The sequence below is a fragment of the Catharus ustulatus genome, chromosome 3, assembly GCF_009819885.2.
Source record: "Catharus ustulatus isolate bCatUst1 chromosome 3, bCatUst1.pri.v2, whole genome shotgun sequence".
In the NCBI taxonomy this organism is placed as follows: domain Eukaryota; kingdom Metazoa; phylum Chordata; class Aves; order Passeriformes; family Turdidae; genus Catharus; species Catharus ustulatus.
This window is the reverse complement of record NC_046223.1, coordinates 56,905,420-56,928,160: the sequence shown is the minus strand read 5'-3', so window position 1 is coordinate 56,928,160 and position 22,741 is coordinate 56,905,420. Positions and strand designations below refer to the sequence as shown.

Below are 22,741 nucleotides of genomic sequence, written 5' to 3'. Positions count from 1 at the left end.
ATCTGTTACCTTAAAATGGCTCAATTTCTCAAACCCATCAATAATTACATCTACCTGTGCTTATGTATTGCAGTGTCTTCAGCCTTTAAAATACATTTCATATCGTTCTCAAAAGTTGAACTGAGTAGGACAGTGAAAAGAGGATCTAGTGATGAGCTTATAATTTTGAAAGTCGTCTGATGTGATGTGCATTGGTTTTAGAGTGGGAGGGCTGGGAAGGAACAGAAAACTCAGGGGTAGCAAGCAGTCTGCTCTCCCAAAATACAACAGCACAATAATACAGAAGCACCTTGATCATAAGCATCCCACAGTTACCTGCAGCTCATTGCAAAGAAACTTGTAGGACAATAATATTGAAAGTTTCCAGACAGTAGACTCAGCTATGAAATCCCACACAAATGCAAAACACATACACATTTACTTCGTGTATTTTTTGTTCAGTGCTGCTCAGATAAAGAATTAGTGCCTGGTTTTACTTCTCTAGTTCCTTTGGCCTTTATTAATTTGTTCAAATGTTCGTTTGAATCTTCTTCTCCAAGATGATCTTATTTTCATTTCACCCTTTCAATCATAAATCAGAAACAGCTCGAATTAATCAGATTTGGCACAAAAAGTAGAAGGAACAATCAGGCCTAGTGCTGAGGACAGAACCTCTTGCCTGACAAACCCTGTTTACTCAGCAGGAGAATTTCTTATTTATGCTCAGGTACAAAAGCAGCACAAGCATGTTGAACACAATGCTGCCTTCTGCAGGCACCCAAGTGTGACAATGCCAAAACTGCCTGAGGTGCTCAGCAAGGGCACCTTGAGCAAAGGAAGAAGGTGGCAAGACTGAATAGACTAGTCATCACCGGAAATCACTCAAGACCTAGAGAAAAACAACAAAAATGTTGCTTGACCTGTGCTTTGAGCAATGGAAATAATCCTTTGGGGTCATGTAGTGTGCCACCTTCAACTAGGGCAGCACCCAGGGTTTTATCTTAGGGGTGTAAACTAGGCAAGAGTACTGGAAAACAACCAGAGAACAATGTTTTCGCAGCATCTCTTCTCCCACTAGTGGCTTTTGTATTTTTTTTGTGATTTTATAACTGGCTTCCACTTCATTTTAAAATGTAGGCATGTTACGCACATCCAGCCCAAAAAGCTTGTATCAAACTAGTCAGGGTGATGCAATTCTCAACTTATAGCTCCTGCCCTGAGACAACACTGCCAGAGTCAGCCTCACTAGCCAAGATGTCTCTCTTCACAGCCAGCTACATGAACAGCAAACACTGCATGAGGCCACAGGGTGTGCAAAATACTCTGCATTTTGAAAGCACACCAAATATTTCATTGCAAACTAGTTGAAAAAATCCACATTTGCGGAGTGATCTGTTGGAGAAGTCATGCGCTTTAGTTACCATGCATGATTCAGGTTTTCTGAACTTCAGACTTCTGGTGATGTTTGTTTTCCCTCCCTGGCATTTCTTGATAGGGAGAAAGATAGCAGGAGTTCTTCTCATCACACCTCCCCCACTTTGGTCAACCGCTGGGAAAATGAGTCACAATGCCAAAACCTGAGCCCCTTCTACATCCTTCTAAAAGCCTCATTTCCCACACAGACCACATCCATTCCAAGCACAGCAGCCACCATGGTCAGTAGCAGGTCAAATGCATTTCTTGTGGCCAGATTCCCCCATGTGTGACCACCCCGGGGTTTGTGCCCCACTGCCTCTCCCAGACAGCCCCAGCTCACTTGTCCCCTTAGCTTTAACAAAGGTCTCTCTGTGCAGCACTAGGTGAAACACACCTGTGCCACAGCAGGAGCTCACATGCTGCCAAACCTTTCTGGTTTTTTAGATAATGGCTCCCTCATACTATCTCTGTGCGACATGTCACCCCTCCACAATGTTCCCACACTTCCACAGGAAAACAAACTTGGCAAATCACATATCTTGTCCCATTAGCCTTTTACTCAGAGGCCTATCATTCATATCCTGAGCATGAGAGGGAAGAGAGGGGCTGCTGATGGGTTTTTCCCCTTGCCTTTTTGTCCCTCCACCCCTCATAGCCACTGCACAGACAGCAGGAGAGGGCAGGAGCTCCACATCCATCTCTCCAATGTGACCTATGATTTCAGCATTACAAAACTCTGACAGAGAAGAGACCTTTCTTCTTATCTAGTGACAAGAAACTGATGTGTCTGGACCTAAAGTTCCCAGGACTGCTTGGGGTGGTCTCAGTAACTTCAAAGTGGAGTCTAAGCCAACAGCTTACTAAGCAGAGAGGAATTCTTATACCAATCAAGAAGTTGGAAATGTTGTCTTCTGGGCAGCACTATTTTTGCTGGAAGGCTCTGGTCAAAACTATCTCAGACATCAAAACAAACTGATTATGCCATAAATATTAAAGACTTTATAGTTGTTTGTGAAATAAATTCTTGGGAAGTCCCTTAGCCTTAATGTGGGGAGGAAAAGGTCAGAGAGGAAGAAGGATTAGGAAAAGGAAAATAATTAATTTAGGACATCATTTATTTTGCTCTCATCCTACTCACTTATAGGAACTTATACCAACTTGCCCCCCTAGAAACCAGTAGTCGAGAATTATGCCAGACAGCATTAAAACTTCTGCACATTCAATGGAACATTCAGTGACATGGGAAAGAGAGCTCCAGCTAAAACTGTGTTACACCTAAGAAAGCCTTTGGTCATGCTCTGTGGAGACTCATTTAAACACCACAGTTGCTCTGCAAAAATCTACAATATCTGAACTACAGCCCCCACTTTCTACTTACATGTAATATAACCAAACTAACCACTCAAGATGTATCCACTAAGGTTTGGTTGATATTTTACCTGGATGAAAATCCTTAGTTTCATTATTATTCATTACCATTCATGAAGTTGTTATTCACAAGGCAGAAAAAGGTGGTTTTTGCTTGTGTTTTGCTAATGGAGTTTTGTTCAGTTGGGGTTCTTCCACAGTTTACAGACTAAAATTTTAAGGCTCATTTGTAACTACTTGGCATTATGAACACTTTCACTGGAAATATGGGCGGATTTCATTAGAAACATTGGTACTGAAACAGCTAATTGGGGATGAAAGAGGAAAACACATTAATAAGCATCACTGAGAAGTATGCAATTACTTGGGGAAAAAAACCCTCAAAACATTAAATACACAGTCAAAACATTAAATATCAGTTTAGACTGTGGCATATTTTATGTTTCTCAGTAAATATTGCCCAAACAAAAAAGCTTATAAGCAAAGGTCACAAAGGTCTGAGGTTCCTCACCTGTAAAGGTACTCCCAGAGCACATCTAAATGCATGGTGGCTGAGCACCATCAGTCAGCACAGCCTAGTGATCCATCAGGATCTTGTCAGCTTTGCTCCAGAGGTACATTTCAACAGCTCCTACTCTGGCTACTTGCACTGAAATAGGGCTACTTACCAAGGAGGTTGTGGGGTATCAGAAACAACCGTAAAAGCCCAAGCAACTACCCCTCTCAGCTGAAGATGGCACAGTAAACTGGAACTTCTCGTCCTCTGATTCCTTGGCTGCTGTCTGGCACAGAGAACATTTACTTACCCTCACCAGAGAGCAAAGAGAAACCACAATCATAAACCAACCCCAAGGATTCTCCCTATAACTCAGCACTCTCTGGCACTTATTTTATGTTTAATTACTCCGTCTCCATATCCTGTTGATCAATCACATTGTCCGAGATATCTGCCCTCTCCCAAAAAAATATATTGGGTAACGTCATGACCACTAAAGGGAGAAAGTCAGTGGCTTACATCATTCTATAAAACTGAGGTGACCACACAGGGAGGTTTAAAAAGAAATGTTTACATCTATTCTATGTCATGCTAAAACAAACACATTTCTCCCACTGGCAGGAACTGGAGGACACCCAAAGGTCTGGGGTTTTTCCTCCACTGAGTATGTAATCCTCATTTTTTCTTCCATACTGGCAAAGTATGTGCAGCGGACAACTCCTGTCTGTTTCATGTTTAGTATACATATAAAAAATCCCAACTCTAAGTGATGTTGGAGCAGTAATATCATTTTTAAATTTGACTTGCCACTTTTGAACAAAGTCCAGAATAACCCAAACTAACTAAGCTTTTGGACCACTGCACAAGGCCCCGTGGGAATGACAAAACCTTACCAGCAGTTGTTAACTATCACAAAGAAAGACAAAACTGATGGTTAAGGACTTGCATTGTGCAGGCAACAGGATAAAGAGAGGTTACTATTTTAAACTGATGCAGTAGCAGCATACACAGCAGAATTTAGTGAAATTACACACTGACAGCAACTCTTGATTGCTTTTGTCATACATCTTACAGCTCAAGTGTGGTGTGTAGAACTATATATAACTGCTTTGAAAGACTGCCTTTGTTTCATGTTCTAGCTTCATACAAATGTAGCAGTAGAAACAAATGTGCGTGCTGCAATTGTGTGGGGTGCTTTCTTTACAGAGTTACTGTCACACATCTGAACCAGCTTTTGACACAACACAGACCTATGCATTTAGCTTAGCCTGCGCCCTCTTTTTTTCATTCTCCAAACTGAGTGTTTTTGGAGTGCTCTTTCTGCATTTTAAGTGAATCACAGAATACGCCAAGTTAAGTCAGTGGCTTCCTCAAGAGTTCTTGTCCATTATAAAAACCTTACAGCCTGCAAGGAGACAAAAGCATTCCCATGTGATGGCCACAAAGAGTGCGTGCTCCATAACCACAGCATGTGCAAAGTAAAGCTCAAGCTACAGAGAAGAAAGAAGACACAGCTGTACAGCAGAAAGGTTCCTCCAAAGGACACAACACTACTTTCCAATTGCCCGTGAGCATTTAAATCTCACACTTTGAGATGGTGCACTAGGATGCATGGTAGAAATTGTGGGATGAATATTTTAGTGCAGAAAACACAAGCAGAAGCCAATATTCACACTCCCCCAAGACAGCAATCCTGCTGGCAAAGGCATTTCTGAGAATGCATGTGCACGAAAGCCTTCCTGCCCGGATCATGTGCAAGATATTCCAAAAATTGAATGAGGAATGCAGGAAAGTTCCTAGGGAAGTAAAACCTGCTAAATAAGGTTTGAACGGGATTCATCAAGATGCTAGAGGGGTTTAACTTGGTCTATGCAGGATGTGATTGCAGGTACAGAGCAGTTTGTGAAGACTACCTGGTGGCAGTGTAATAAAACAGGGCACAAGATTTGGACTAAAGAAACATTTATGCAAGAAGAAAATTCTTTATCCTCTCCCAACTATAAAGCTAGTCTTCACCATCTGTTTCCTGGTTTGGTTAAGTTTTGGATTTTTACTTTCTCTCCTTTCTGTTCAATCAGCACCAAGAGTATGGAGCATGTTGTTTCTAAAACAAGCCCTGTTTATGAGGAAGGAAGAGTTACCGGCTCATTGATTCGCACAAAATTAGTATAATACTCTCAGTGTTGTGTCCACCTCTGTTCATCATCCAGAATTCAAACACTGATTAATTTACTTGTCCATAATACTAGAGGAAACACATGGCTTGGAGAATTGGCCTGCACGCTGTCTCTACAAGCCGTTAAGTGTTCATTTTTGTCTTATTTCACACATTACCATCCGAAATCAGGTATTTTTTTTTTTGCAATGATAAGAGAAAGCAAAGGTATTGGCTTTTACATATTCTACAGACTACCACAGAAGCCTGCTCAATATTTCAAAAGTGCATGATCCTCACCTATACATGTATGCATGAGTATTAAATATTATTTTCCATTTTTGTGGGGTTTATGATCTTTTCCAACTAATTGCATTGTTTTGTCACCATAACAATGTATTCAGAGTATTGTGGAATACTGTACCATAGCAGGATATCTGGAAATACAGGTGGTACTTGTTAGAGAAGTCAGTCTAGATACAGTTTTTTATCTGATAGATACACATACCTTCAACATCAACAAATGAACCAAGTTTTTCTTTACTAACAAATTTTTTTGCAGGATAAGCTAGAAGGATATCAGTTCTGAATTATTCCTAGAGCTGTGGTATTTTTTTTTACCCCTAAACTGTAGAGCATCCTCTATATTCACTATACACAATAAGAGGTTAAGCAAGATGGCCCCCATTCATTTTTAATGTACAGAAAATTACATTGAAGATGAGCAGAATTTCCACTTTAAAAGTCTCGTTTTGACAACACCTTTAGAACAGTTCAGCCTTTTTGAGGCTGGACTATACTACACCACAGAACCTACAACACGGCAATTTCAGCCCTTTTCTTGGAGGCAGGGCCAAACTGTTGTAGGGTTCAGCTGCAAACACAGCAGCAGTGCACGTCTCTAGTACAGACTGCCATCTCAGGGAATGGAGGAGCATGGCAGAAGACAGACATATCTGCTTTGATCAGAAAGGTGCAGACCAGCCTCCCCAGTCATTATTGAGTCACAATCAAACACAATTAATTGAGAAGTGATTGAAACACCCTCTCTCTCTGTCGGGCTGTAGCACAACTTCATCAGCTCATTGCAGCAAATGGTGACATCTTCACAGACAGAATTACAGTGTGTTTTTAACATCCTGTTAAAAACATGTGATTCTTGTCCCCATCCTAAGTGCAAACTAGCATTTAACGTCCCTCTTCCTCTACCAATTATTAAATATAAATCCTTCTTTTCAGCAAGACCAAAGGAATAGAGGCTGTTGGCAATGTATCACCTACAAAAATAGTTAGTCTTATAATTAGAAAGTAATACGAAATCTTATTTTCTTTCCATTTGACTAAGCTGTGCCCAATACTTCAATACAGGAAGGTACAAACTCTATCTGTTTAAATGTAAAAATATATACAACTATATTTAACATTTAAATAACTTTAGACACAACTGTTTGCATACTAACAATCTTATGTACATTCCTTCTTAAGCAATACCTCTTCAATATCCTCCTCTTTTGTTAAAGAAGTTTTATTTTCCTCCCAAAATACCCAATGCTGCTTTAAAATTCTGGAGGGGTAAAAATTAGAGCTATATAGAAAATAGCAAGATGTTTTACAATTGTAGTGTATAATAGCACATATTTTTCATAAAAACAACACATAATTCAAAAACTGAACCACTGTAAAAGTTCTCATAAGTCCAACAGGACTGTCTTTAAAAGGTTACTTTGGTTAACAGCAAGTCATTCTTAAACAATTAAGGAAAAAAATATATATTCTTTCACCACCTCTACAGATGCATTTCCTTGGCATGTTGTAGCAATCCATATACCTTCACAGATGAGCACTGCAGTTGTTCGGTGCTCCTTATCTGTACTGTGATTTTAATAAAATAGATTATATATATAAGGCTGGATTGATTTATCATTAAATTAGTCCAACATCCTCAAAATCTCTGAATAAGAGAACTCTCTTCCTAAGACTTCATAGGAACTCTGGATAACAGAGAAAGAACAGTAACCCTACTACTACTTCTTCACAAGGTTGATCTCATGCAGTACTTGAAGCAGCATCACCAAGTTGCATGAAACTGCTGCTTCCCTGCTCATTTTCCCAGTCAGGAGAGTGACAACTTCTGTGAGCTCTGCAAACTCTGACACCCTGCCAGTTGCACCAGCCTCTGAGCATTCAGACAACTAAAGTACCACTGGACTTCACAGCAATGCAATGTTTTCCTCTGAGTCACTACGCATTTTCCAGGTCATGTGTGGCCTCTACCTCACTGAAATTTTACTCATTTCCACAGGAATAAATGCCTTCGGTTTTTGGCCAGGAAGAGGAACTTGATCTTTATCTTTCTCCCCTCCTTGCACTGTGAAACCCTCTGATCCATCAAAAATGACAAACAAAAAGGCAAAAGTGTAAGATTCTCCAGGAAAAGACAACCACATTAGTCACTGTGTGTCAGCTAAGCTGCAAAGCAGAGAAGTCTGACCAACGAGCAAAGGCACTTGGCAACAGCACTGGGGACAAGTCAATGAGTCAACAATTTCAGTCTCGTGATCAAGTTGACCAGCAGCGAGGGCTCTGTCGAGGAGGATTTTGTGGACGATGTAACCGACGACTTTTTAGCCCCTTCCTCTTGAAAAGGAATTGTTGCACTGTTGTGGAGGTCTGTATTCATGCAACACCTGCTGCCTCGAATATAATCTGTTCCCCTCGCTAACTGCTTGTCAGACACTGGCCTGGAGAGCGGGTGCTGCGTGGAGGGGCTTTCCTCAATGATTGGAGGTATCCTTTCATTGCTGAAGTACCTGCAGAGGACATCTTCACCTGTACAAACAGGAAGAAAACCAATTACTGCTGACTTCAAAACCCTCCATTAACATTTTGTATTTTTATAGGAGTACTCTGGTTACACTTCAAATACCTAGATCTGGGATTTTGCTCATAAAACACCTGGACATCAGCAACTATCAAGAGAATCACAGTTTTTTGTATATTTAATGTTTTTTAAGTAACACAAATAATGAAATACATCCACACACAGAGGAGATACCAATTGACTTATATTCCACATTCACACACATCAAAAATGCTGATACAGACTACCTTCATGCAAACCACTATCATAGGTGAGATGTAACAAACCTTCCTCTAATACAGCATTCAAAATTCTGAAGAGACCAGAGTTAAATCCACAAACTTCTCAATATAACTCATGAGTAATTAAAAGCTACTAAAAATACGCTGGACAAGAGAAATTAATTTTCGAGGTGAAGATGTAAGCACTTCCATCCCTGGTTTTGACCAGTGATTTGTGATGCTTTCTCTGTTTTTACTGTTCCCAAGACACCTCACCCAGGCAGCTGCTGCTAAAGGCACCCTACCGGACTAGGCAGGCCTTTGGTTCTGACCCAACACAGTTTAAATACAAGCCTGAAGCTTGTAGTTACATTTCAAGCATAAAAGACAACACAAAACCAAAGGTAAAAATCAAACAAAAAACCATACACACAAAAACCAGCCCTGCCACCTGGTGATCACTCTGTTAGCATCAACCTGGAGGGATGCTTTTCCTTATCAACTTCTACTCTTACATGAAAATAATAGAGTCCAGCTTTGATTTTACCTAGAATTAGACATTACGTTTCATAACTGATTCCAAGAATAAACTAGTCATCCTTATTTCCCACTCTAACAGAACTCAAATAGTCTTTCAGATGCAAAAGAGGGTGGGAAGAAGACAGTGTGGGAAGTAAAAAAAGCCATCCAACCAAACACAAAATGTTATGAGCTTCTGTCTCTCTCCCATACAGTATTGCCTGCAGAATATGTTCCTAACAGCAGTAGCAGTAAAAAGTAGCTCCTAAAAGACCCTATATTTTACATTCTGTGAACAAGTTTACTGCTTCAACAGCCTCCATGGTGAGCTAAACAAAAAAAGAGTAAAAAAAGTAGTTTCATGATCAATATTAAACACAGTAGAAAGGGAGAGGTAGTGGGCAAGAGCAAAATGGTAAACCTGTGCCATAAACTACAGATCTGCCCTAGCAGATCATTCTAGCTAACTTTTAATGCTCACTACAAGTCTAAGGCAGAAGATTTGAGTCCCATCACTGAATAGCATCAGAAATTTCACAGTTATCATCTGGCATTCCTGCTAAACTCCACAATGGTCACCTTGCATCAGCTCAGCAATTTGTAAACCATAAACCATTCCTAATTTAAACATTTCCACGTAGTTCACCCCAAGGAAATTTTGGAGAGGAAGAGAATGAGGGACAAAACCTAAAACCTTACCTTTTCTCCCTGATCCTCGTGGCCTAGAGAAGGGCTCTGCAGCTCCTATCCAGCTTCCATCAGCAGGCATTGACAATGGACGAGGTTTTCCTAGAGACAATATAGAAGGTTATGAGGAGTTACATAAAGTTGAGGAAACCAATAGGTTTTTTTGCTTTTCCCAGCTAAATAAAGGGAGAGATAAGCAATAAGGGGTTCAAATTGCAGCAAAAAATAATATTTGAAGAGACTTCCACTGGTGACATAAGAAATCAGTGTGCTGAGATTTAACAGTTGCCCTCTTGCTCATTTAGAGCAGGAGTATAATGTTATAACCAAAATACATGTGGAAATGACATTCTGTAGCAGCAGACCCCAGCTGAATGATATTCATTACAGAAATAACAGCGTTTAAGAGAAATTATTTCACATGTAGAATTTCACATTCCAAATTTGCACAAATGGCCTTAATATCAATGAAGTCTGACGAGCAGTTTTCTACAACAAATCATTTCAGACTGATCAAAGCCCTTATCACAACAGTGATAACAAGAGAGGAATGAACTCACCATAGGACTGTGTTTTTTCTCTCATCTTGGCTGGTAGAATATTTACTTCCATGGGATACCCTGGCAGCTGATCCGAGTCAGCGATAGTAAACCTCCGCCTGCGGCTCTCCTGATCCAGAAAAGAATTGGGAGACTCGGCGCCCTTGGACCCAGGTAGGGGTTGACCACGTTTGTTGCCTCCTCCGTACACAAAGCTCCCCTTCTCATCTCTGAAAGGACATGTCACTTCAGTTAGTGCCTTGAAAGAGTTTAAAGCTACAGACATGAGTAGTTTGAAAGATGCTTCTAGCAGCAAGTCATGCTCGTGACAACTGGCATTGTGCTGCAAACAAGCTGGGAAAAAACCCCAAATAAGTCAGGTGATAGAAGACTTCATTATATTTAACAAGGAGAGAAGAAAGCTATCCCGCTTGTGCTAATTCACTCTTAACAAACCAGTAATTTAACACACTGAGAAATTTAGAGGTTCCACTCCTGCAAAAGATTTTGATAAATGAAGCCTTTCTGTCATGAGGGCATCAAAGCCCCTGATGCGCTGCCTGCTCAGAACACAGTTGTGACTCAGGAGTGCTACATAAATTTATCCATCTCTGTATGTGTAATGGTAACACCTATTACCTCCATCTGAGGGACTCTGCCTTTCAGTCATTGTAGGAGTCCAATAACTGTCACTGAATATTTCCCACTCCCTCCTTGTGAGTTTCAGTAAGAGATTCATAGTGTGTGTGTATATATCTATATATATATGATTTTGCTTAAATTCTGCAAGTACTTTTGGAAGAGAAGTTACCCTTCAAGTTAAGATTTGCCTGCAGTTTTTTTCCCCCTTCCTACATGTTACAATCTTATTGCTTGAAGCAACCATTAGCCAAGTCAGGCACAAAAACACATAGCTGAATGTCTAAGCACTCATATACCCCAGTATTCATAGCAGGCCCTGGACAGCACATCCCACTTGTCCAACTCTCCAGCAAGAACAATGCTAACAACCCAGTGAATAGGAAGGAGCTATTTATGGACATGCAGAGACCAAAAATTGCACTCAAGTGTTACACCAGAAATGTATGTACACGGAGAGCTTTCCTACACCACCACCATGTGGAGACTGCACCATGGGGAGGGAACCCAAACACTGCTCTCTGACTCTCAGTGTGGAACAGAGGAGATCCATGACAGGAAGGGAAGAGAACAGGATGATGAAGAGGGAAGAAAAAAAAAGCAAGCATCACACTACACTACAATTTCAAGAGAAAAGCAAAACACGCAGAGATCAAAATAAATGGTCAAATAGAAGGCAAAAGAATTGTCCTTTCTCCTCTTCCTGCCTGCCATAGCTTCTTACATTTGCTTTCTTTAAAAGTCAAAGTCAGGATGCCTTTCCCTCTCCAGTTTTAGAGTTCATATTGCAATTTCTGTCTTTTTCAACAGGGATTGAGGTCTAAAGGCATTTGAAGCTCAAAATAATTTTGTGTCTCTTTAAAGACAAACAAATTGAGCACATGGACATAATTCAGAAATATGCTTGAAATGTAATGATTTAAAGAAACAACTAACACATTCATCTGCTAAATCTATATGCTTGTTATTGTGCCAAAATATTTAAAGATCTGGGGTTTTTTTTAATAAAAACTGAGCATTTGTAACCATAAAAGCAAGGCAACAGCATGTCAAGGTGGGCCCAACTTCAGTAAAGAGACCCTACCTAAGCGAGCCCCCCCTCCCAGTCCTGCCCCGAAAACTGCAGCAATATGACCTCTGTCTCTGTATCAGCCCTTACATGACAGGAGGCACGTGCCCTCCCACAATGCCCGCAGTAAAATGTCACAGTTTCTGTGCTGGGCTATCTACACGTACCCTAAAATATGAAGGAAGGCCAGGGAGCATGCCTGCCTTCCACATCTTGTCTGAAAACCCGTTTTTCCATCACATTCCCAGATCAGCTGGCAGGGTTCTGGCATGAGTCAACATGGACTTGAGAACAAACAACAGCCAGCCTTACCATATACATAACTCCCCCTCCCACTGTGCACACAGGTCTGCATTTTTATAGCTTACACTGCAGGATAAAAAAATAAAAGTTGATGTATTGCCTCTCCCTTCCCTTCAGGGGGAACATATTTGTTTTAAACAACTTGCAAGTTTAAAAATTTAATGTGATAGGTGTCATTTAACATGACATTCTTTTCTATTCTAACTCCCACAACAGTTACTCAACTTGCTGAAAAAGAGAAAATCCAACAGTGAAAAATGTTAGGGACAAAAATTACTTCTAGCTGTGTGCAACTGGATTTAAACAGCGTCAGAAACATAACTCCACAAAAGCAGAGATGACATCGGTTCATGTTCTGGGAACAACTCTGTGGCACATAATCTTCCAGTAATAAAATCTGTCACAATCCTGGTAGTATATGCATTTAAGCATAAGTTTAATCAATCCAACTCATTTAGGCAGCTAGAAGAAAGTTTGAGATTTCCAGCTTCCTCAAGCTGATCTGCACAGAGCTCTAACAGCAAGCCAGCTCAGAAACAAGTGCAGTGAAGGTTTCTGTTCAGTGTTTGTTTGCATACCGAGGAGAATATGGAACAGCTGGTGGAGGGGGTATGTACAGGTCCAAAATGGCTGGCTTCTCTTTCTTCAGGGAGGTATCCACAGTGTTTTCTGGTGACTGAGTTGTAGCTGGTGGAGGACTGGTCTGAAATGTTAAAAAGCTGTCAAACATCTGAAGATTCATTCAACATTCACAAAAAGAGAATTTAATAATCAATAGTACCATTTTCATCCCCTAGTGAATCACTATCTCTGTGATGTATGAGCACTTCAAAAACTCTTAGAATCCACATTTTCCTCCACCCACAGTCTTGGCTAGCTGTACAGGTTCTCCCACAGAAGTCCTATCATGGGTAATGCATTGCTCAAGAATATTTTGCTCTTTCCAGTTCTATTTTTCCTGTAAATTCCACAGACAAAAAAAGCAACTGAGACAAAACCCCCTCTTCTATTTTTAGATGTATTAAAAGAATGGAATTTTTTAAATACAAATATGATTAACAAGCCTTGTGAAGCTGGCATATGCTACCTTTATTCCACACACTCCAGTGCTTGAGGCACAGACAAGAATATCGTAGTTCACCATAGATTGGATCAATGGATACAGCTAGGGCCAGGGAAGCAAATTAAAAATAGATTTGGCATTGCTCATCTTTGTGGCTCATTTCTATATATTCTCAGTATTCTTCCAGGTTCCTGTCTGCCTACAGGAGAGAAAAGGTTTCAAAGACCTTTCCTCTCCAATCACTCCCTCCCTCAAGGAAACACTGCTGGGCATAGCCTATAAGCCTCAACTCTTCACACCGGTAGAACATGTCAGGCATGATGCCACAAAAACAGGACACATGCATTGGTGAAAGGAAGGATGAGCAAGTAATCAAGCACACATCTTCACCCATTTTGAGAGAAATTTGCCTTCATGGAGACTTGTGATAGCCACCAGCATTTCAGAGTTTTAAATTATCCCTGTGGCTGTAGGGAAAACTGTATCAGAACAGGAGGAGGAGGGGGAACTCTCCCTGATTTTATTAATTTCAGATAATTAGTTTAAATTCAGTTAGATTATTTGCTCCTGCAAGCATTAAGCCCTAAGTTTCCTAATAAAATGAGCCATTCCTCAACATAGTTATTTTAGAATTACTAACATTGTTTTCTCTGTCTGCTTAGTACCCAATCTGTGAACTGCCCAACAACTAAATCTTATTTAAACACATAGTTTAAATAATTTCTTGGGGAAAAAAAACACTGTCTCACCCTTCCCTAGACTAAAAAGAGGACAAATATTTGGAATAATCTTAGGTTATTTCAGCAAAAAACATATTACCATGATAAATAGAGAAAGCATTTATTTATTGCTCCATGCTGATGAATTTCATACATATCAGTAGTGTTGTCACAGTTAAATTCTCCCAGTGACACACAGACTGACAAAAATATTCAGCACACCGAGTCCCTTAGTGTACCAAGAGGGCATTATCTGGTTGCAAGAAAAAAAAAAATAAAAAGGAGCCATAGGAAGACAGCCATTTCACCTAACCTGCTTTGACCTATACTAAAACATGACTATTTGGGGGCATTTCTGTGATTTCTCTTTTTAATAGCTGCCACCAAGGCATTCCCATCCTGAGATGAGAGTGGGGCTGACAGGCTCTCACCTGCACCAAGGGTGGTTTCCAGCGCAGGTTCTTCAGTGGGGCAGGAGTGAAATGAAAAGAGCCAGTAGGACGTTTCTTAAGCAGCAGCCTAACTCCAGCAGGATTCTCTCGCAACTTTGCCACCAGATTTTTTAGTTGCCATCCAACCTGGAAGAGAATAAAGACATCTTTTATTTAGCATTTCTTTTCTGAAAGCAAACAAACAAGAAAAACTCAAATCCCCCGAGTCAGACTGTGTGTTTTGACACAAACCTAGAAGAGATAAGGGATCCAAAAAAGCCATCTTAAGAATTTTTTTAAAAATTGGAAAACTCTTTTTTGGCAAGATTCTTATTTTTCTTCCCAAGTTCTCTACTTAAGCTGTCAACTAAATACTGAGCTATCAAGTAGTGCTCTTTATACCTCAGTTCCAGTCCTTGCATGGATATGCTCAAATTGACCAACACAGGGATTCAAAGTGAGCTACTTTTGTCATGTTTCTGTCATATATTGAAAGGCATTGCTTAGTGTGCTAAGCAAAAATATAATCATTGCATCCAGGATCCCAGATGCAATTGACTGGACAACCATTTGCAAATTATTGGGGGGGTGCTTTTTAAAGCTCTTTATCTGCATTTCAGTGGATTGCTACAAAGCATTTTAAAATATGTCTTAAATGCAACATGAAATATTTTAATGATGTGCAAAATATTGCATATAAATATTGTATATTTATTTTATCAAAATATTGCAAAGAATAAGATTTGTCCTGAAAATGAGATGCTAAAATGTTCCTCAGACATTTAACCAGGAAAACACCAGAACAGCCTCCTGACCCCATCCATTCAGCCCCTGTAGTGCAAAGTAAGAATAAGGGAAGGTCTGTAATGCTGCAAGTTACTCACCACAGTTTGCCGATTAACCTGGATCACTTCATCACCAGCGTGAATCTTCTGGGAGCGATCAGCAGGGGACTGCAAAGAGGAAAACAAGACTCATGTGTTGCAGCAGGTCTCCCTCCCTCCCAGAACAACTCCCACCACTTTAAGTCAAAGGTTGCATCAGCAATGCTCTTCACTATACATAATTTTCACATCTGCTGAGGACTTGAGAAATGTAAATGAATAAGCCAAATTATTTATTTTTATACTGGGGGAGCTAAACGGGAAGAGAGAAGGCATAGCCTCCACCTGTTACAGGCCAAATTGCACATAAGTCATGGGGCAGTCTCCACTCTCCTTTTCCCTCCAGGTTGTGCTATAGTTTTAGACAGTAATGGAAGAGGATTGACAAGGGTTTCTGCCCTAACACAACAACCATCTCAAACAGCTTTTAAATAAATGTGTATTTATTTTAACAAAACATTAAGACCTTGAATGTACAGAACAAAGAACTAAAACCCCTCCAATCCATCAGATAGATCCTTTGCACTTTCCCTTCTTGTTTTCCAATGCAAATAAAAGCTTCTGACTTTAATGTGAAACTGCCTGCCTGAATCACCAAAGTCAGCAGATAAAAATATTTACATAGACAGGTATTTTTCAAATACCTATCTAATAACAGTACACTTTAAAATACAATCTTCTTGGAACAAAGCCTAAGCTCTGGGGAGCCATTAGCAAGAAACTGATAAATACGTCAACATTTAGATTTATCAACAGCTGGTGCAATGCACCAGCCTTTGCTGCAGTTATTAACAACACTCACTGCTATAACACACCAACTCCTACCAGCCTTGCCAACACCCAGAGCACACAGACATGATACACTGGTACATGCTGCACCCTGGTCACAGGACAGCAACTCCTCCCGTTCCCCCCACCCCATGAGTAACCAGACAGCAGGCCAGCCCTTCCTAGTGACTCCAGAACTAAGCACTGGGATTAAGGATGCCCTTCTCCACCTCATCACACCTTTAGACCTCAAGTAACTTTGTTATGAGAAAGAACTATAAGAACAAACAGTGCAACAAAGGAAGAAAACATGGGGAATTTGTGGGAGGTTCCAGCTATCATAAGTAACCCTGTTTCTTCATTGTCTTCTCACTTCCTCTGAGAGGAAATGCCTCTGTGGAAAGTTGCATATATAGAAGTCAACCAGGATCATGAAAAAATGCTGGGCCAGAGTCAAGTTTGTGAAAAACAAAGCTCAATTCAAGCTGTCCTTTGGGGGACCAACAGCTCATCTGAGAGAGGGTGGGGGACACTTGCACAGAGAACTCCAGCTGCAAGTGACAGGTCACAGCACTGGGATCACATCGTGAGAACAGAGAAAAGAGCCAAGTTTAGCTCTAGACGAGTTAGAAATGCAAAGGCACACGTAGCATGGCATAACTCAGGAATCCTCTTGGCTGACTCATACCAAATGGACCTCCCCAGTTCTTCCATTGTTCAGTACTGTCAACTCAGAGATGCAATTCCATTGCATTCCCACACACCAGCTCCTAGGGATAGCTACTAAAATACCATTCCAAATCTACAAGAAGATTGAGCCTGGGCCATCTAAACGATACCACACCACCATAAAGTCATCAGTTGTTCGTAGATCTCTCAGTCACTTGCCAAGTTCTGCTGCTCCAAAGGATGGAGCTTCCCCAAAGGAAGAACCAGTGTTGACAACAAAAAGCAGACACTTAGGTCAACACTCAAGGTTACAGAAGGAATACAGACCCAAAATAAGACCCACATGCAGAAGCAGCTTGTCAGCAGTCAACACTACATTCCTTTGTATTTATCAGATTTAAAATTGTTGCAAAAGTGGAAGTGGTCTCTGGCAGATCCTATACAGAGTTATGCCAGGACAAGAGTATCAAAGCTATAGAAGCTTGCACTCTGAACTGCAAGCAGAGATTTCCACCCTCTCCTGCCTAGTCCCTGAACCTGGCAGGGGAATAATTAGAATCACTGGTTCTTTCCTAGTCACAAAAAAAAAAAAAAAAGCATTGCTGCAAAAGCCAAGTTTCTCACTCTTTTTCTTTCAGTCACTGTTCCTGGACAGTAGTAGCCTGTTTGAAAACACCACAGCATCACCTGCCAGCCTCAGCTGCTGGCTAGAGGTCCACTCCTTCAAGGGCTGCCCAGAAGCCTTCAATAAACTCTCAGCTACAAAGAACTCAGTGTACAAATAAAACAAGGAACCACCTGCAGTAAAAACTAGTTGCCTCTTATGCCAAATACTTCTTTCAGCTGACCACTCTTAAAGTCTTACTTGCTCATAGTCTTCTCACCCTGCAAGGTAATTTTGTCACAGGACAGCTCATTGATTTCATTACTCATTACTGAATTTAGCCCACTACCACCTAAATGCTCTCATTAGAGGAGATTGCCTTTGCCAGTGGAGAGCAAATACATCCAAAACTTTGTTAAGCAAGATACCGTAAGAGTTCACAACAGCAGATACAGTAACTTATTAAAGCAATTACTTTAATGCCAAGCATTTGAACTAATTTGTTTACTTGCAGAAACTGGTTTAATTGGACTAACAGTGAAACATGTAGGCACAAAATATTTACAAACTGGATAAACAAATGATGGATCATGCGGTGCTTAAAGCAGTAAAGCCATGCAAGTCATGTCTAAGACAACAAAAAGTAGTAAGTCCAACTAACTCAATCAAAGCCAGTGTCTGAGATCATCTACATTTGCTCCACTTACATTTTCTGTAGTTCCAGTAATTACATGCAATCCATCATAAGTTGATTTGATGTACATTCCCTAAATATAAGGAAAAAATGAAAAACAAGTTAAAGGCAAAACAAACCACATAACTTATCTGATTAAAAACTGTTGGCAACAGACTCTAAACATTATTAAAACCAGTCAACAATTAATATATTCTCAAAAATTTTCATATATTCTAATATATTCATATAGTCTAATATTACAATACTCTAAACTTCCTCACATACTGGTGTAATTTATTATAATATTAATAATTACTTAAAACACCTAGTATATGAAATGAGACTTAGAAATGCTCTCTGGTTGGTAATACCAAACACTGCTGGTTTTGCTGCCTTGTTAGTGTTTGACCTTGAACAGAACTATTTTCTTACTACCCAGCCTGCTCTAGAGAATTACAGGTTTTACTAGGTGGCCACCAGCTCTCTCCAAACAGCAGACTCAGGTGGGCTACAAGTATTGCTGACATGTCCTTTTACACATTCTCTTGGTAAGTCAATACACAGCCTCGTATCCACAATGTTTACACAAGCACTAAAATTTCCAGCAGAGTATTTGTGGCTCTGTATGTTAATGATGAGTGTGAACACAAGGACAAACTTGATGAAATGGGTGTTGACTATAAGAGCACCAAATTAAACATCACAAACAGGTTATTAACTAATAATTACATAAATTTCCCACAAGAGATGACCAGCACATTGATTTTATCATTTATGAATATATAACTGATTTTCCTTTCTATATCTGTTGATAGAAACACTCACACTGAGAAGAACTCAGTGTTATTCAGGAGCTGAAAGCAGCTTAGCTGCCTGAAGTTGCCACACTTGCTTTAAAAGTAGGTGGAAAAATAGATTATCTTTTGACCCTTCCTCTCCAGTCAGTTCCCTGCCTGTTTTCCTGTCAGTATCCAATTGGGTGCGCCCACCTCCTTGTTTCTTACTTTGGCCAAGCTAGACTGACTCTGCTTCAATGTAGCTTGCGCACTAACAAAGAGGTTCCCATAACTGCAAGAATGCATGACTGATTCAGTCAAATCCACTGGTCTAGGTAAAACTATATAGCACACTAACACTGTGCAGCTCTCTCTAAAAATGTTCATTTCTCCTGCCTTCAGGGTTAGGAGTGAACACAAATGCATGTAACAATTTAAATTTCCTCCAACTCATTCTAACACATTTGTTCTCTAGACAGAAAATCCACCAAGTTTTCAAATTAAGTTTCTCATAACCAGCACTCAGCTAAGCAGAATCCATTGAACAACAAGAATCAGTAACAAGACGTGGCAACCAAACAGTTAAAAAATTCTCATTTGCCTGCCAACAGCAAACTTCCAAAATTCTCCCGTTCATGTCAGTCTTGCTATAAGCACACATAAAAAAGCATCTTTCAAAACACAAAGATCATTTCTCATTGCCTTCTTCCTCTCCCAGCCCCCAAGAAAAATAAAACTACTAGTTTCCACAAGAATTTGTAAATTCTCCACTATCATGGTTAACACACAAATCTTCAACAATTTAGAATCAGAAATTATAGTTGGTATCAAGCCTATTAATGTGCATATCTGCCCCTGGTAGCCACTCCAGCACACCACCTGAGAACTGACATTTAGGACTCCTTCTCCACAGATCATTATTGGTTTTGGAATATCTTATATAAATGCACACTTGCATTGGCTCACAGGGCTACCTATTAAATACTGGGAACATCAGGACACTCCAGAATTGCTTCTTACCAGGCCTTCCCCAGGTTTGATGTTGGTTAAATGGACCTCCTCCAGACAGGCACACTGGCTCATCAGTGGGTCTGTAGTTGATCGGATGGCTTTATCACAAATGCCATTTAAAGTCTTGGCCTGCAATGAGAACATACAAAAAAAACAGTTAGGAAAATTCTCTCCTGGCTTCTTCCTCTTTCAGTTTTCAAAAGACGTAAAGGAAATGAGTTCTAAAATTACGGAAACAGAAGATTCATTTGTACAGATCTATCCCACAGCATGTTTACACCCTTACTGTAACACAGAAACAATTTGTTTCCATTGGTGCCACCTTACCATCACTAGCAAATGCTGACACATCCTCTGTCTGAGAAAACAAACACACAAAATACAGAAAAAAAAAATGGGTTTGGGGTTTGTTTGCTTTAACCACAATAGAACTCATTAAAATATTGAAACATTTTGATGATTCCTTGTGGGAACAACTGACAGCTTTTCATGTTATTCTGTATTTCTGCTATAAGAATACAGGTGGTCATGTGTCACAAAAAGTGATGTCTACACAAAGCCTTACAGAATAAGGTAGGACCATCCAGCACATAAGTGCTTCTGCAATACTTCACTGTGCCTCTGAGCTGACCTCTTCTGGAATGCTTACATAGGCAAGGTTCATATTTCCTTTTGACCAACACAAAACTGATCCTAAGCCAACATTATAACTAAAGGCTAATTCTGACCTTGGTGTGTTTGTCAGTAGAGTTGGAGGCAAAATGGCATGTAAGCATCAGAATGTCTAATTAAACATGAAAAAAAAGGAAAAAAAAGGTCAAAAAATCTGTGCCCTCTCTACCCTCACAAATTTCATTATGTCCCACTGTGTTTTCTGTCTTGACATCAGTTGAAGCAAGGCTGACACTCAAAGCAGGTTACAAAATCGTAAAGGAGAGGGGAGAGAAGATCAGTACACAGTACAGTAGTTAGGGATAAAGTTTGTGAACCTGCAAGGTAAGTCACCTTTCACAAGGGGCTTGAACCCTTCAGTCAAAGTAGACACGTGTAATTACAGAATTGGGGGGGGGCTATGTCATAGGAAGACATTGGTTTGGATTACAATGGCCCCTGGAAACAATAGCTCCAACGTTTTCTGTTTCGTTTTACGTCAGATTTATAGAGCAGCAATAAAATAAATCAAAACAATGTTTAAGTGTGAATGTGAGGAACTGCTCAAACAAGGGAATTCCAAACAACAATACCTACTTCCAGTGTGGGTGTGCACAAATGGAAAAAGAAAGATGCAGAAAACTCCCTTTTACATGCTCTCATTATTTATGAACAAAATTATTTTTAGTTATTGTGCTACTAAATTCCTAAGAATCTATGAGCTACCGGAAGGCCTTATCAAAGAGCACAGCCTGGTTCATGTCAAAGGCAGGAAGCGATGATTAACTGTTACAAAATATAAAAAGCATTCCATTACACTCTGCATTTGGTCACAAGGCTGCTTTAAACAGCCCTAGAAACTCAAGATCAAGCACAGAGCCAGAGCTTCAGTTCTGTGGCAGGGCAGTTCTTTTACATGAAGAAGCAAAATAAGGCACTTCACAGGCATAATTGGTTTATCTAGCCTGTGATCACCTTACAGTACTAGTCCTCCCTTGAAAATTTGAGGTTAAACTCTCTTGGAAATTGCATAGTTGTGTAATGAATCTTTAAGGAATACTTGACTCCATGCTATCACTGCACACGAGCCATCTGCTGAAATTTCAGTGATCTCCTCTACAGTAAAGAATCTACATAAATATATATAAATATATATAATATACATAAATATACATATACAAAAATATACATAAAACAAGCCATAGTTTACTTGTTTACTTGTATGACATGCTTGTGCATTTGGGACTGAAAAGCTGTTGTCAATACAGCCAGCATAGAAGCAACCAAAATGAATGTGAATGCAGACAGCTGAGTTTCAACAGAAACATAAACTTACCACAGTCTGGACTTTATCTTCCATGTCAGCCACAGTGCAATCCTAAAAATAAAACAGAACAAAACCCCTACATTAACCAATAAACATGGAAACAAATCATCTCTGAAAACTCTGCAAAACTTCCATTTTAACCTCAAATAGAAATAGAGTTATTCATGCTGCAGGGATTAATCAGATTAGTTTCACCCAGCAGGGCTCAAAAGGACTGTTAAGCAACTATTTTCTGGCCCTGGTAGAAAGCAATAATAAACCTTGAAAACTAAGAGAATGTGGGATTCAATTACAGCAGCTGACTTTTCCAGAAAAGCAGAGCCCTGCACAATTAAATCAGATTCTCAAAAGGCCAGGCAGATATGTTTGCCTTACACTGATAAACCCTAATTCAGGTACTCCTCTGCCCCAGGCATCAAAATGGATCTAAAGCATACTGTTAAAAATAGAAGGGAAACTGATTTTTTAAAAAAATATGCTATCAATGACATTCCTGAAGGGCAGAGGTCTGCACACAAGGCATTATTTACACAGGCCAGGTATAAAAGTCTTTGAACTGAAACAAGTTCATGTAAAAATCTACGTAAGTCATCACTGTTTTCTGCAAGAAGTGCTGAACTAGAGAATGCTATTCTTCTCAGATTAAAACGTTAAAACAGCACATAAATAATAAAACAAGATTTACAATATCTACAAGGAGAAACCCCCCAAACACTTTAATAAGCTTAAGAAGGAATCATGTTGGAGAAGTTTGTAGAGAACTTTGCTCCACTTTTCTCTGCCAAATACATCTGCAAAAATCAATAGCAAATACCATCTATCATGAAGCAGCCAAAATGCTCAATACTGCAAAGCCCTTCTTCTCCCACTCCTTTCTGTGTATATTGTTTATTATTTCAGTCCTAAAGCTT

General features: G+C 39.9%; 1 protein-coding gene across 3 annotated transcripts in view; it reads right to left on the bottom strand.

Annotated features, from left to right (window-relative positions):
• Positions 1–2,492: 2,492 nt before the first annotated feature.
• The window catches only part of CNKSR3 (CNKSR family member 3), a 55,723-nt gene continuing 35,474 nt past the window's right edge, over positions 2,493–22,741 (bottom strand). For all 3 annotated transcript variants that reach the window (XM_033054887.1, XM_033054888.1, XM_042779111.1), the window contains exons 5-13: positions 21,840–21,881; positions 19,862–19,981; positions 18,097–18,156; positions 15,349–15,417; positions 14,465–14,611; positions 12,830–12,954; positions 10,262–10,470; positions 9,714–9,803; positions 2,493–8,243 (exon numbers count right to left, since the gene is read on the bottom strand). In XM_033054887.1, coding sequence (XP_032910778.1) covers positions 7,945–8,243; positions 9,714–9,803; positions 10,262–10,470; positions 12,830–12,954; positions 14,465–14,611; positions 15,349–15,417; positions 18,097–18,156; positions 19,862–19,981; positions 21,840–21,881 — 1,161 coding nt within the window. In that variant the 3' untranslated portion in view covers positions 2,493–7,944. The remainder of the gene's footprint in view (positions 8,244–9,713; positions 9,804–10,261; positions 10,471–12,829; positions 12,955–14,464; positions 14,612–15,348; positions 15,418–18,096; positions 18,157–19,861; positions 19,982–21,839; positions 21,882–22,741) is intronic.